The 16,377-nt window shown below is 46.3% G+C and overlaps 1 protein-coding gene across 1 annotated transcript in view; it reads right to left on the bottom strand.

The window, feature by feature from the left end:
• Positions 1-1,091: 1,091 nt before the first annotated feature.
• Positions 1,092-16,377, bottom strand: part of FANK1 (fibronectin type III and ankyrin repeat domains 1) — a 56,312-nt gene continuing 41,026 nt past the window's right edge. Inside the window, exons 8-11 of the mRNA XM_038744166.1 lie at positions 11,278-11,421; positions 3,914-3,991; positions 1,650-1,694; positions 1,092-1,307 (exon numbers count right to left, since the gene is read on the bottom strand). Of these exons, the coding sequence (XP_038600094.1) occupies positions 1,242-1,307; positions 1,650-1,694; positions 3,914-3,991; positions 11,278-11,421 (333 nt within the window). The 3' untranslated portion in view covers positions 1,092-1,241. The remainder of the gene's footprint in view (positions 1,308-1,649; positions 1,695-3,913; positions 3,992-11,277; positions 11,422-16,377) is intronic.

Raw genomic sequence — 16,377 nt, 5'->3', positions numbered from 1 at the left:
ATGGGGCCACTGTCTCAAGATATGTCTAACCGGTCCCAGACTATTGAGAAGAGAAGCGTTTCGAGTTTCAGGAGGTCACTCGACGGCGCATTCGTGTTTATTTTTGCTCCTCCTGCTTCGAGAGGCGCAGCTTGAACCCCGTCCGCCCACCCATGCCCCGCTGTGCCCCGCTTCGCTCCGGTCGGTGCCTTCAGTGCCCGCCTTTGGGTTGACCTCGCGGCCTCTCTGCAGAAGCAGGCGATGGCCCTCGGACCTTAGGCCGAACGGACAATAAACGTGTAGCCGCGCCGGGCTGGTTACGTTTCTGGTGTCGGGACTGAGGGCGTCCAGAAAGGGTGGGAGGGACGGGAGGAAGGGAGAGGCCGCGGCCGGAGCCTGGCCTCGGCGCGATCTCCTCTCCCCTTTCCCCGGGAGCGTTGGCCCGGCGGGAGGCGGAGGTGGGAGAAAGTCCGCCTCGAGCCGAGGGACAGTGGTGTTTTAAGCCGGGAGAAATGGTCCGGAGATGACTCCCAGTAGGGAAAGGCCGGACGTGGCTTGGGGACTTTGGGGCCCGGAGGAAGCCTCGGTTCCACTGCTGAGCCATCGGCCGGTGGTCATCCCCAGCTGGTGGCACGGCTGCTGCCGTCCTTGGGCCCGGGTAAAACAAAGCAACGGGCATGACTCTGATGACACTTCTGCCCCCAATCCTGGACTCGGACAGGCCTCGCTTTAGTCATGCTGAAGAGAGGCCAAAATGGTGAGCCAGACTGACCCCACCGTCCCCCACTGCGGAGCCGGGGGGAGGAGGTCTCAGCGGGAAACTCAGGAGGGGAAGGGTCTCGGACCCCCAGGTACAAATGGGGGTGGAGCGAGCGCCTAAATATCCACATTTCCACCTTACGCCAAGGAAAGCCCTGAGCGTCTCAGTCAGTGAGAGGACTGGCGGTCACATGGCCGAGGGTCACAGAGCTGGCAGTCACGGGGCCGGTGGTCACGGGGCCGTAGCGACGGGGCTTCGGCCACAGGGTTGGCGGTCACAGGGTCACAGCTGGCGGTTGGGGCTAGCGGGCGCGAGGCTAGTGGTGATGGCGACAGCGGGGCCGGGCCCTGCGAGTTCGGTCAGTGGCAGAAGTGAAGCGTCCAGGACACCGGGCAAAGAGCTGGATTTGCGGGTGGCACGGGGAGGGAAAGGGCGGAGGTGGGGACGGGGCGCGCGGAATATCCGAGGATGAGGAGGATCCCGGCGGGTGAGGCCAGAGGGCTCAGGAAGCGGGCGGCTTCTTGGCCGCGGGGCCCTGCTTCCGCGCCTCCAGCAAGGCCACCAAGCTCTGGGGGAGGAAACGGAGCCTTCACCGTGCCATTCTCCTCACGCTCTCCCCCCAAAACTCACCCCCACATTCCCCCCCCGGGTGTTTTCCCCCAGATTTTCCCGATCGCGCTCTCCCCGTGGCTCTTCCCTATCAGATCCACTGGCCTGGCTTGGCACGTGCTCGCCGCCAAGGCGAGCGCCACAAAACGCGGGGAGCCAGAGGGAGGCCGCGGCGGCTGGCTCGGGGCACCGACAGCGCAAATCCTCCTGATGGGGGGCATTCGGGAGCGTGACCCTCCCTCCCCGGATAAACAACCCCCCCAAAATGGGCTGTGGGGACGCGGAAGGGCGATTCCCAAACCTCTCTGCCGAAAACTCGGGCCATCTGCAGGACGGTCTTGCCGAACTGGGGAAGAGAGTGGCCACAGTCACCAGGGTCTCCCCGCCGGCACCGTCATTCATACTTATTGAGCGCTTACTGTGTGCAGAGCACTGGACTAAGCTGTATATATGTATATATGGTTGTACATATTTATTACTCTATTTATTTATTTATTTATTTATTTTACCTGTACATTTCTATCCTACTTATTTTATTTTGTTGGTATGTTTGGTTCTGTTCTCTGTCTCCCCCTTTTAGACTGTGACCCACTGTTGGGTAGGGACTGTCTCTATGTGATGCCAATTTGTACTTCCCAAGCGCTTAGTACAGTGCTCTGCACAAAGTAAGCGCTCAATAAATACGATTGATTGATTGATTGATAAGCGCTTGGGAAGTACACTTGTATGTCGATATGTGTATGTCGACATGTCGATGACATATAGAGACGGTCCCTACCCAACAGCGGGCTCACAGTCTAGAAGGGGGAGACGGACAACAGAACAAAACACGCGGACAGGTGTCAAGTCGTCCGAACAAATAGAATTAAGGCTAGGTGCACATCATTATATATTGCACCTGAATATATGCATATATGTTTGTACATATTTATTACTCTATTTATTTATTTATTCATTTTACTTGTACATATCTATTCTATTTATTTTATTTTGTTAGTATGTTTGGTTTTGTTCTCTGTTTCCCCCTTTTAGACTGTGAGCCCACTGTTGGGTAGGGACTGTCTCTATGTGTTGCCAACTTGTACTTCCCAAGCGCTTAATGCAGTGCTCTGCACATAGTAAGCGCTCAATAAATAAATAATAATAATAATAATTATTATTATTTATTATTATTAAGATAATAATAAATTATTATCTTACCTCCTTCCCTTCCCCACATCACCTGTATATATGTATATACATTTGTACATATTTATTACTCTATTTATTTATTTATTCATTTTACTTGTACATATCTATTCTATTTATTTTATTTTGTTAACATCTTTGGTTTTGTTCTCTGTCTCCCCCTTCTAGACTGTGAGCCCGCTGTTGGGTAGGGACTGTCTCTATGTGTTGCCAGCTTGTACTTCTCAAGCGCTTAGTGCAGTGCTCTGCACATAGTAAGCGCTCAATAAATAAATAAATAATAATAATTATTATTGTTGTTATTATTATTTATTATTAAGATAATAAATTATTATCTTACCTCCTTCCTTTCCCCACATCACCTGTATATATGTATATATATTTGTACATATTTATTACTCTATTTATTTATTCATTTATTTTACTTGTACATATCTATTCTATTCTATTTCATTTTGTTAGTATGTTTGGTTTTGTTCTCTGTCTCCCCCTTCTAGACTGTGAGCCCACTTGTTGGGTAGGGACTGTCTCTATATGTTGCCAACTTGGACTTCCCAAGCGCTTAGTCCAGCGCTCTGCACACAGTAAGCACTCAATAAATACGATTGATTGATTGATTGATGACTTTTTTTATTTTATTTTATTTTACTTGTACATATCTATTCTATTTTATTTTGTTAGTATGTTTGGTTTTGTTCTCCGTCTCCCCCTTTTAGACTGTGAGCCCACTTGTTGGGTAGGGACCGTCTCTATATGTTGCCAACTTGGACTTCCCAAGCGCTTAGTCCAGCGCTCTGCACACAGTAAGCGCTCAATAAATACGATTGATTGATTGATTGATGACTTTTATTTTATTTTATTTTATTTTACTTGTACCTATCTATTCTATTCTATTTTGTTAGTATGTTTGGTTTTGTTCTCTGTCTCCCCCTTTTAGACTGTGAGCCCACTTGTTGGGTAGGGACCGTCTCTATATGTTGCCAACTTGGACTTCCCAAGCGCTTAGTCCAGCGCTCTGCACACAGTAAGCGCTCAATAAATACGATTGATTGATTGATTGATGACTTTTTTTATTTTATTTTATTTTACTTGTACCTATCTATTCTATTCTATTTTGTTAGTATGTTTGGTTTTGTTCTCTGTCTCCCCCTTTTAGACTGTGAGCCCACTTGTTGGGTAGGGACCGTCTCTATATGTTGCCAACTTGGACTTCCCAAGTGCTTAGTGCAGCGCTCTGCACACAGTAAGCGCTCAATAAATACGATTGATTGATTGATCATTAGCAAAATAAATGGAATAGTAAATATGTACATATTTTATGTCTCCCTTCCCCGCCACCAGCCCACCTCCCCGGGTCTCTCGGCTAGTTGGGGTCACCTCATTTGTCACGTTGGGGTCGGCCCCTTTGTCCAGCAGGAGTTGAACCAACTCTTCGTGGTTGTTGAGGACGGCCACCTGTGGGGGATTGCGGACGGTGCCCGGGCACCGCAATAATAATAATGGCATTTATTAAGCGCTTACTATGTGCAAAGCACTGTTCTAAGCGCTGGGGAGGCTACCAGGTGATCAGGCTGTCCCACGGGGGGCTCACAGTCTTCATCCCCATTTTACAACCTGATCCCCTTGTGACCTCCCCAGAGCTTAGAACAGTACTTTGCACACAGTGAGCGCTTAATAAATGCCATCATTATCATTATTATTGTAACCTCCCCAGCGCTTCGAACAGTGCTTTCCACATAGTAAGTGCTTAATAAATGCCATCATTATTCTTATTGTAACCTCCCCTGCGCTTAGAACAGTGCTTTGCATAGTAAGCGCTTAATAAATGCAATCATCATTATTATTATTATTGTAACCTCCCCAGCGCTTCAAACAGTGCTTTCCACATAGTAAGCGCTTAATAAATGCCATCATTATTATTATTGTAACCTCCCCAGCGCTTAGAACGGTACTTTGCACACAGTGAGCGCTTAATAAATGCCATCATCATTATTATTATTATTGTAACCTCCCCAGCGCTTCGAACAGTGCTTTCCACATAGTAAGCGCTTAATATATGCCATCATTATTCTTATTGTAACCTCCCCAGCGCTTAGAACAGTACTTTGCACATAGTGAGTGCTTAATAAATGCCATCATCATTATTATTATTATTGTAACCTCCCCAGCGCTTAGAACAGTGCTTTCCACATAGTAAACGCTTAATAAATGCCATCATTATTATTATTGTAGCCTCCACAGCGCTTAGAACAGTGCTTTGCACATAGTGAGCGCTTAATAAATGCCATCATCATTATTATTATTATTGTAACCTCCCCAGCGCTTCGAACAGTGCTTTCCGCATAGTAAGCGCTTAATAAATGCCATCATTATTATTATTGTAACCTCCCCAGCGCTTAGAACAGTACTTTGCACATAGTGAGCGCTTAATAAATGCCATCATCATTATTATTATTATTGTAACCTCCCCAGCGCTTAGAACAATGCTTTCCACATAGTAAGCGCTTAATAAATGCCATCATTATTCTTATTGTAACCTCCCCAGCGCTTAGAACAGTGCTTTGCATAGTAAGCGCTTAATAAATGCAATCATCATTATTATTATTATTGTAACCTCCCCAGCACTTCAAACAGTGCTTTCCACATAGTAAGCGCTTAATAAATGCCATCATTATTATTATTGTAACCTCCCCAGCGCTTAGAACGGTACTTTGCACACAGTGAGCGCTTAATAAATGCCATCATCACTATTATTATTATTGTAACCTCCCCAGCGCTTAGAACAGTGCTTTCCACATAGTAAGCGCTTAATAAATGCCATCATTATTATTATTGTAGCCTCCACAGCGCTTAGAACAGTGCTTTGCACATAGTAATCACTTAATAAATGCCATCATCATTATTATTATTATTGTAACCTCCCCAGCGCTTCGAACAGTGCTTTCCACATAGTAAGCGCTTAATAAATGCCATCATTATTCTTATTGTAACCTCCTCAGTGCTTAGAACAGTACTTTGCACATAGTGAGCGCTTAATAAATGCCATCATCATTATTATTATTGTTGTAACCTCCCCAGCGCTTCGAACAGTGCTTTCCACATAGTAAGCGCTTAATAAATGCCATCATTATTATTATTGTAGCCTCCACAGCGCTTAGAACAGTGCTTTGCACATAGTAAGCACTTAATAAATGCCATCATCATTATTATTATTGTAACCTCCCCAGCGCTTCGAACAGTGCTTTCCACATAGTAAGCGCTTAATAAATGCCATCATTATTATTATTGTAACCTCCCCAGTGCTTAGAACGGTACTTTGCACACAGTGAGCGCTTAATAAATGCCATCATCATTATTATTATTATTGTAACCTCCCCAGCGCTTAGAACAGTGCTTTCCACATAGTAAGCGCTTAATAAATGCCATCATTATTATTATTGTAGCCTCCACAGCGCTTAGAACAGTGCTTTGCACATAGTAAGCACTTAATAAATGCCATCATCATTATTATTATTGTAACCTCCCCAGCGCTTCGAACAGTGCTTTCCACATAGTAAGCGCTTAATAAATGCCATCATTATTATTATTGTAACCTCCCCAGTGCTTAGAACGGTACTTTGCACACAGTGAGCGCTTAATAAATGCCATCATCATTATTATTATTATTGTAACCTCCCCAGCGCTTAGAACAGTGCTTTCCACATAGTAAGCGCTTAATAAATGCCATCATTATTATTATTGTAACCTCCCCAGTGCTTAGAACAGTACTTTGCACATAGTGAGCGCTTAATAAATGCCATCATCATTATTATTATTATTGTAACCTCCCCAGCGCTTAGAACAGTGCTTTCCACATAGTAAGCGCTTAATAAATGCCATTATTATTATTATTGTAACCTCCACAGCGCTTAGAACAGTACTTTTCACATAGTGAGCGCTTAATAAATGTCATCATTATTATTATTATTGTAACCTCCCCAGCGCTTAGAACAGTGCTTTCCACAAAGTTAGCGCTTAATAAATGCCATCATTATTATTATTGTAACCTCCCCAGCGCTTAGAACAGTGCTTTGCACATAGTAAGTGCTTAATAAATGCCATTATCATTATTATTATTATTGTAACCTCCCCAGCGCTTAGAACAGTGCTTTGCACATAGTAAGCGCTTAATAAATGCCATCATCATTATTATTATTGTAACCTCCCCAGTGCTTAGAACAGTGCTTTGCACATAGTAAGCACTTAATAAATGCCATCATCATCATCATTTACAGATGGGGTCACTGAGGCCCAGAGAAGTGCCTCATGAAATGCCTCAATAAATGTCATCATAAATAAACTATTATTATTATTATGGTATCTGTTAAGCGCTTACTATGTGCCGAGCGCTGTTCTAAGTGCTGGGGTTGGTAAAATAATAATAATAATAGTAGTAATAATAATAATGATGGCATTTATTAAGTGCTCACTATGTGCAAAGCACTGTTCTAAGCGCTGGGGAGGCTACAAGGTGATCAGGTTGTCCCACGGGGGGCTCACAGTCTTCATCCCCATTTTACAGATGAGGTCACTGAGGCCCAGAGAAGTGCCTCATGAAATGCCTCAACAAATGCCATCATAAATAAACTATTATTACTATTATGGTATCTGTTAAGCGCTTACTATGTGCCGAGTGCTGTTCTAAGTGCTGGGGTTGATAAAATAATAATAATAATAGTAATAATAATGATTGCATTTATTAAGTGCTCACTATGTGCAAAGCACTGTTCTAAGCGCTGGGAAGGCTACAAGGTGATCAGGTTGTCCCACGGGGGGCTCACAGTCTTCATCCCCATTTTACAGATGAGGTCACTGAGGCCCAGAGAAGTGCCTCATAAAATGCCTCAACAAATGCCATCATAAATAAACTATTATTATTATTATGGTATCTGTTAAGCACTTACTATGTGCCGAGCGCTGTTCTAAGTTCTGGGGTTGATAAAATAATAATAATAATAGTAATAATAATGATGATGGCATTTATTAAGCGCTCACTATGTGCAAAGCACTGTTCTAAGCGCTGGGGAGGCTACAAGGTGATCAGGTTGTCCCACGGGGGGCTCACAGTCTTCATCCCCATTTTACAGATGAGGGAACTGAGGCTCAGAGAGGTTAAGTGGCTTGCCCAAAGTCATACAGCTACGTGGAGTTTCTGGAATTTGAACCCATGACCTCTGACTCCAAAGCCCGGGCTCTTTCCACTGAGCCACACTGCTTCTCGGTGGGTGGCGGGGTGGGAGCCTTGGGCAAGTCACTTCACTTCTCTGTGCCTCAGTTCCCTCATCTGTAAAATGGGGATGAAGCCTGTGAGCCCCCCAGGGGACAACCTGATCACCTTGCAACCTCCCCAGCGCTTAGAACAGTGCTTTGCACATAGTAAGCGTTTAATAAAGGCCATCACTGTTATTATTATCATCATCAATCGTATTTATTAAGCGCTTACTGTGTGCAGAGCACTGTACTAAGCGCTTATTATTATCCTTGCAGGCGTCCCCTCCATCGTCACCGCCGTCACCCCCTCCATCACCTCCGCCACCCCCTCCATTGCTTCCACCACCCCTATCATCCCCCCTTTATTTTAATGGTTTTTGTTAAGTGCTTACTCTGTGCCAGGCACTGTACTAAGCGCTAGGGTAGGCATAGGTTGGGCACAATCCTTGTCCCACGTGGGGCTCACAATCTTCACCCCTATTTTGCATATAATAATAATAATAATGATGATGGCATGTATTAAAGCCAACAAGTTGCCAACTTGTACTTCCCAAGCGCTTAGTACAGTGCTCTGCACACAGTAAGCGCTCAATAAATACGATTGATTGATTGATTAAGCGCTTACTATGCGCAAAGCACTGTTTGAGGCCCAGAAAATAATACTATTACTACTAATTAGAAAAGCAGCGTGGCTCAGTGGAAAGAGCCCGGGTTTAGGAGTCAGAGGTCATGGGTTCTAATCCCGGCTCTGCCACTTGTCAGCTAAGTGACCTTGGGCAAGTCACTTAACTTCTCTGGGCCTCAGTTGCCTCATCTGTAAAATGGGGATGAAGACTGTGAGCCCCATGTGCGACAACCTGATGGCCTTGTATCCCCCGCAGCGCTTAGAACAGTGCTCAGCGCATAGTAAGCGCTTAACAAATGCCATCATAAATAAACTATTATTATTATTATGGTATCTGTTAAGCGCTTACTATGTGCCGAGCACTGCTATAAGTGCTGGAGTTGACAAAATAATAATAATAATAATGGCATTTATTAAGCGCTCACTGTGGGCAAAGCACTGTTCTAAGCAAGGGGGAGGTTATAAGGTGATCAGGTTGTCCCACGGGGGGCTCACAGTCTTCATCCCCATTTTACAGATGAGGGAACTGAGGCCCAGAGAAGTGAAGTGACTTGCCCAAAGTCACCCAGCTGACAATTGGCGGAGCCGGGATTTGAACCCATGACCTCTGTCTCCAAAGCCCGGGCTCTTTCCACTGAGCCACGCTGATGATCAGGTTGTTCCACAACCTGATAAAAGGTGATCAGGTTGTCCCACGTGGGGCTCACAGTCTTCATCCCCATTTTACAGATGACGGAACTGAGGCTCAGGGAAGCTAAGCGGCTTGCCCAAGGTCCCACAGCAGATAAGTGGCAGAGCCGGGATTAGAACCCAGGTCCTTTGGACTTCATTCATTCATTCATTCATTCAATCGTATTTATTGAGCGCTTACTGTGTGCAGAGCACTGTACTAAGCGCTTGGGAAGTACAAGTCGGCAACATATAGAGACGGTCCCTCCCCAACAGCGGGCTCACAGTCTAGAAGGGGGAGACAGACAACAAAACATATTAACAAAATAAAATAAATAGAATAAAAATGTACAAGTAAAATAGAGTAATAAGTAAAATAGAGTAATAAGTAAAATAGAGTAATAAGTAAAATACAGTAATAGGCTCTATCTCCAGGCTCTATCTACTATCTACTAGTAGGAAGCAGCATGGCTCAGTGGAAAGAACACGGGCTTTGGAGTCAGAGGTCGTGGGTTCGAATCCCGGCTCCACCAATTGTCAGCTGTGTGACTTTGGGCAAGCACTTCTCTGGGCCTCAGTTCCCCCATCTGTAAAATGGGGATGAAGACTGTGAGCCCCTCATGGGACAACCAGATTACCTTGTATCTACCCCAGCGCTTAGAACAGTGCTTTGCACATAGTAAGCGCTTAACAAACACCAACATTATTATTATTATTATTACTATCTATCTATCATGAGTTCTAATCCTGTCTCTGCCACTTGTCTGTTGTGTGACCTTGGACAAGTCACTTCAGTTTTCTGTGCCTCAGCTACCTCAGCTGGAAAATGGGGATGGAGACTGAGAGCCCCACGTGGGACAGGGACTGTTTCCAGGGAAGCAGCGTGGCTCAGTGGAGAGAGCCCGGGCTTTGGAGTCAGGGGTCATGGGTTCAAATCCAGGCTCCGCCACATGTCAGCTGCGTGACTTTGGGCAAGTCACTTCACTTCTCTGGGCCTCAGTTACCTCATCTGGAAAATGAGGTTAAAGACTGCGAGCCCTCCGTGAGACAATCTGATCAACTTGTCGCCTCCCCAGCGCTTAGAACAGTGCTTTGTACATAGTAAGCACTTAATAAATGCCATCATTATTATTATTATGATTATTTCCAACCTGATTTGCCTGTATTCATTCATTCATTCATTCAACTGTATTCATTGAGCACTTAATGTGTGAAAAGCACTGTACTAAATGCTTGGGAGAGTACAACAGCTGCACGGGAGAAGCAGCGTGGCTCAATGGAAAGAGCCCGGGCTTTGGAGTCGGAGGTCATGGGTTCAAATCCCGGCTCGGCCAGTTGTCAGCTGTGTGACTTTGGGCAAGTCACTTCACTTCTATGGGCCTCAGCTCCCTCATCTGTAAAATGGGGATGACCCCTGTGAGCCCCCCGTGGGACAACCTGATTACCTTGTACCCCCCGAGCGCTTAGAACAGCGAGCCCACTGTTGGGTAGGGACCGTCTCTATATGTTGCCAACTTGTACTTCCCAAGCGCTTAGTACGGTGCTCTGCTCACAGTAAGCGCTCAATAAATACGATTGAATGAATGAATGAACAGTGCTTTGCACATAGTACGCGCTCAATAAATGCCATCATCATTATTATTATTACAAGGCCACGCACCATCCCTTAAGGGAAGCAGCGTGGCTCAGTGGAAAGAGCCCGGGCTTTGGAGTCAGAGGTCATGGGTTCCAATCCCAGCTCCAGCTGTGTGACCTGGGGCAAGTCACTTCACTTCTCTGGGCCTCAGTTCCCTCAGCTGCAAAATGGGAATTAAAACTGTGAGCCGCCCCCCCCCCGGCCCCGCCGTGGGACAACCTGATCACCTTGCAACCTCCCCAGCGCTTAGAACAGTGCTTTGCACATAGTAAGCGCTTAATCAGTGCCATCATCATTATTATTATTATTATTAACCCCTCCGTCTCCACCGTCCACTCCACCACCCCTTCCACCACCACCACCCCTCCATCGCTGCCCGCCGCCCCCAGGAAACGTCCCCTCGGGAGGAGGAGGATGAGGGGCGGCTCTCGCGCTGTTGCCAACTTGTACTTCCCAAGCGCTTAGTCCAGTGCTCTGCACACAGTAAGCGCTCAATAAATACGATTGATTGATTGATTGATTGATTGATTGTCCCGGGCCGGAGCCGCCCTTGGGGCCTACCATCAGGGGCGTCTTCCCGTCCTTGTCCCTCAGGTTGACGTCGGCTCCGGCCTCGATGAGCAGCGAGGCCACGTCCTTGTGGCCCGAGACGGCCGACACCCTCATCAGCGGGCTCCACCCGGACACGGCGTCCAGTACGTTCACCTGCCGTCCGGAGAGGCAGAGGGTGGGGACCGCCGCCCAGCTCTGAGCCTCGACCGTCGGCTCTCCCGGGCCGGGGATCCATCGGTCTTGAGGGCCACGGGGCTCTCTCAACTGCTCAGTACAGCGCTCTGCAAGCAACAGACTACCAGCTCCTTAACAATAATAATAATAATAATAATGGCATTAGGGACTGTCTCTATATGTTGCCAATTTTGTACTTCCCAACCGCTTAGTACAGTGCTCTGCATGCAGTAAGCGCTCAGTAAATACGATCGATGATGATTTGTTAAGCGCTTATTATGTGCAAAGCGCTGCTCTAAGCGCCGGGGGGATTCAAGGTGATCAGGTTGTCCCGCGTAGGGCTCACAGTCATCCTCCCCATTTTACAGATGAGGGAACTGAGGCTCCGAGAAGTCAAGGTCACACGGCAGACACGTGGCGGAGCCGGGATTCGAACCCACGACCTCTGACGCCAAAGCCCGGGCCCTTTCCACTGAGCCACGCTGCTTCTCCTTGAGGGCAGGCCTCCATCTACTAACTCCATTGCACCCCCAGCGTTCAGTACAGTGCTCTGCCCTCAGAAGACTGTCAGCTCCTCAAGGGCAGGGATCATGTCTACTAACTATTGTAATAATGATAATAATAATGGCATTTATTAAGCGCTTACTATGTGCAAAGCACTGTTCTAAGCACTGGGGAGGTTGCAAGGTGATCAGGTTGTCCCACGGGGGGCTCACAGTCAATCTTCTAGACTGTGAGCCCACTGTTGAGTAGGGACCGCCTCTATATGTTGCCAACTTGTACTCCCCAAGCGCTTAGTATAGTGCTCTGCACACAGTAAGCGCTCACTAAATACGATTGAATGAATGAAGCGCTTACTATGTGCAAAGCACTGTTCTAAGCGCTGGGGAGGTTACAAGGTGATCAGGTTGTCCCACGGGGGGCTCACAGTCTTAATCTTCTAGACTGTGAGCCCACTGTTGGGTAGGGACCGTCTCTATATGTTGCCAACTTGTACTTCCCAAGCGCTTAGTACAGCACTCTGCACACAGTAAGCGCTCAATAAATACGATTGATTGAAATGATCGGGAAATCGGGAAACGGGACTGAGCCCCCTCCTTCCTCTCCCCCTCGTCCCCCTCTCCATCCCCCCGTCTTACCTCCTTCCCTTCCCCACAGCACCTGTATATATGTATATATGTTTGTACATATTTATTACTCTATTTATTTATTTTACTTGTACATATCTATTCTATTTATTTTATTTTGTTAATACGTTTGGTTTTGTTCTCTGTCTCCCCCTTCTAGACTGTGAGCCCACTGTTGGGTAGGGACCGTCTCTAGATGTTGCCAACTTGGATTTCCCAAGCGCTTAGTACAGTGCTCTGCACACAGTAAGCGCTCAATCAATACGATTGATTGACTGATTGATTGGTCATGGGTTCATATCCCAGCTCCGCCAATTGTCAGCTGGGTGACTTTGGGCGAGTCGCTTCACTTCTCTGTGCCTCAGTTCCCTCATCTAGAAAATGGGGATTAAGACTGTGAGCCCCACGTGGGACAAACTGATCACCTTGCATACCCACAGTGCTTTGCACATAGTAAGTGCTTAACAAATACCATTATTATTATTATTGATAATAATATAATAATAATTATATAATATAATTATATATAATATATATAATAAATATAATAATAATATTGATAATAATAATAATAAATAGAGACCCCTCCCTTTCCCTCCCCTTCCCCTCCCTTCCTCTCCCCCTCTCCATCCCCCTCATTTTACCTCCTTCCCTTCCCAACAGCACCTGTATATATGTATATGTGTTTGTACAGATTTATTACTCTATTTTATTTATTTATTTATTTTACTTGTACATATCTATTCTATTTATTTTATTTTGTTAGTATGTTTGGTTTTGTTCTCTGTCTCCCCCTTTTAGACTGTGAGCCCACTGTTGGGTAGGGACTGTCTCTACATGTTGCCAACTTGTACTTCCCAAGCGCTTAGTCCAGTGCTCTGCATACAGTAAGCGCTCAATCAATATGATTGATTGACTGATTGATTGGTCATGGGTTCATACCCCAGCTCCGCCAATTGTCCGCTGTGTGACTTTGGGCGAGTCGCTTCACTTCTCTGTGCCTCAGTTCCCTCATCTGGAAAATGGGGATTAAGACTGTGAGCCCCACGTGGGACAACCTGATCACCTTGTATCCCCCCAGCGCTTACAGCAGTGCTTTGCAATCAATCAATCAATTGTATTTATTGAGCGCTTACTGTGTGCAGAGCACTGGACTAAGCACTTGGGAAGTCCAAGTTGGCAACATATAGAGACGGTCCCTACCCAACAGTGGGCTCACAGTCTAAAAGGGGGAGACAGAGAACAAAACCAAACATAAGCGTTTAACAAATACTATTATTATTTATTATTATTATTATTATTATTATTTTTTTTTTTTTATTGATTGAAACGTGGCTTTTAATCTCCGGAAATGTCCAAGCCAACCAGGAATAATCCAGTCACGGAAGATGCTGTCCCTTCTTTCCTACGGACCGGAGGGGAGGGCCTTTCCTCCTCCTTTGGGTCATCGCCTCCCACCTCACCCCTCGACTCGCCCCGAGTGGGGGAGACGCCCCAGATTTCTCGCCCGAGGGAAAGGGGGTCGCCCGGGAATCTCTGGAGGGTGAAAATAGATCAAACCCACCCACCCAGCCTGAATCCGAGGCCCCCACGGCTCCTGCCAACTTCCCTGCTGTCGCAGGATGGTTCCTAGTCAAGATGGTGGCTCAGACAATCAATCAATCAATCGGATTTATTGAGCGCTTACTGTGTGCAGAGCACTGGACTAAGCGCTTGGGAAGTACAAGTTGGCAACATATAGAGACAGTCCCTACCCAACAGTGGGCTCACAGTCTAGAGAAGCAGCGTGGCTCAGTGGAAAAGAGCCCGGGCTTTGGAGTCAGAGGTCATGGGTTCAAATCCCGGCTCCACCAATGGTCAGCTGTGTGACTTTGGGCAAGTCACTTCACTTCTCTGGGCCTCAGTTCCCTCATCTGGAAAATGGGGATGAAGACTGTGAGCCCCCCGTGGGACAACCTGATCACCTTGTAACTTCCCCAGAGCTTAGAACACTGCTTTGCACATAGTAAGCGCTTAATAAATGCCATCATTATTATTATTATTATTATTAGAAGAAGCAGCGTGTCTCAGTGGAAAGAGCAGGGGCCTTGGGTTCGAATCCCGGCTCTGCCACCTGCCTGCTGTGTGACCTTGGGCAAGTCACTTAACTTCTCTGAGCCTCAGTTACCTCATCTGCAAAAAAATGGGGATTAATAATAATAATAATAATGGTATTTGTTAAACGCTTCCTATGTGCAAAGCACTGTGGGTATACAAGGTGATCAGTTTTTCCCACGTGGGGCTCACAGTCCTAATCCCCATTTTCCAGATGAGGGAACTGAGGCCCAGAGAAGTGAAGTGATTTGCCCAAAGTCACACAGCTGACAATTGGCAGAGCCGGGATTTGAACTCCTGACCTCTGACTCCAAAGCCCGGGCTCTTTCCACTGAGCCACGCTGCTGATTAAGACTGTGAGCCCCAAGTGGGATAACTTGATCACCTTGTATCCCCCCCGCAGCGCTTAGAACAATGCTCTGCACATAGTAAGCGCTTAGAGAAGCAGCGCGGCTCAGTGGAAAGAGCACGGGCTTTAGAGTCAGAGGTCATGGGTTCAAATCCCAGCTCCGCTCATTGTCAGCTGGGTGACCTTGGGCAAGTCACTTCACTTCTCTGGGCCTCAGTTACCTCATCTGTAAAATGGGGATTAAGACTGTGAGCCCCCCTGTGGGACAACCTGATCACTTTGTAGCCTCCCCAGCGCTTAGAACAGTGCTTTGCACATAGTAAGCGCTTAACAAATGCCATCATCATTATTATTATGATTCTCTGGGCCTCAGTTACCTCATCTGTAAAAGGGGGATTAAGACTGTGAGCCCCCCGTGGGACAACCTGATCACTTTGTAGCCTCCCCAGGGCTTAGAACAGTGTTTGGCACATAGCAAGCGCTTAATAAATGCCATCATTATTATTATTATTAACAAATGCCACCGTTATATGTATATATGTATACATGTTTGTACGTATTTATTACTCTATTTATTTATTTTACTTGTACATATCTGTTCCATTTATTTTATTTTGTTAATATGTTTGGTTTTGTTCTCTGTCTCCCCCTTCTAGAGTGTGAGCCCACTGTTGGGTAGGGACCGTCTCTAGATGTGGCCGACTTGTACTTCCCAAGCGCTTAGTCCAGTGCTCTGCACACAGTAAGTGCTCAATAAATACGATTGATTGATTGATTATAATTATTATTATGGTGCCACAGTCCCTGCCAGCACAAGTTTTGAAACCACTGGGACCAAGAAAATCGGTCCATCCATCCAGAGTATTTACTGAGCCCCGACTGAGGGGCAAGAACTGTTCTCAGCTGTGTGGGACACGCGTTTCCTGCCCTCATTTAGTTTGCGGTTTGATGGGGGAGGCCGAAGGATCAATCAATCAGTCAATCAACCGTATTTATTGAGCGCTTACTGTGTGCAGAGCACTGAAGGATGATCTGAAGGGACTGTGAGCCCACTTTCTAGACTGTGAGCCCACTGTTGGGCAGGGACCGTCTCTCGATGTTGCCAACTTGGACTTCCCAAGCGCTTAGTCCAGTGCTCTGCACACAGTAAGCGCTCAATAAATACAATTGACTGATTGATTGATTGATTATAATTATTATTATGGTGCCACAGTCCCTGCCAGCACAAGTTTTGAAACCACTGGGACCAAGAACATCGGTCCATCCATCCAGAGTATTTACTGAGCCCCGACTGAGGGGCAAGCCCTGTTCTCAGCAGTGTGGGACACGCGTTTCCTGCCCTCATTTAGTTTGCGGTTTGATGGG

This window comes from Tachyglossus aculeatus, chromosome 3, assembly GCF_015852505.1.
Source record: "Tachyglossus aculeatus isolate mTacAcu1 chromosome 3, mTacAcu1.pri, whole genome shotgun sequence".
Classification (NCBI taxonomy): Eukaryota; Metazoa; Chordata; class Mammalia; order Monotremata; family Tachyglossidae; genus Tachyglossus; species Tachyglossus aculeatus.
Note: the sequence above shows the minus strand (reverse complement) of the source record. Positions and strands in the feature narration are given on the sequence as shown.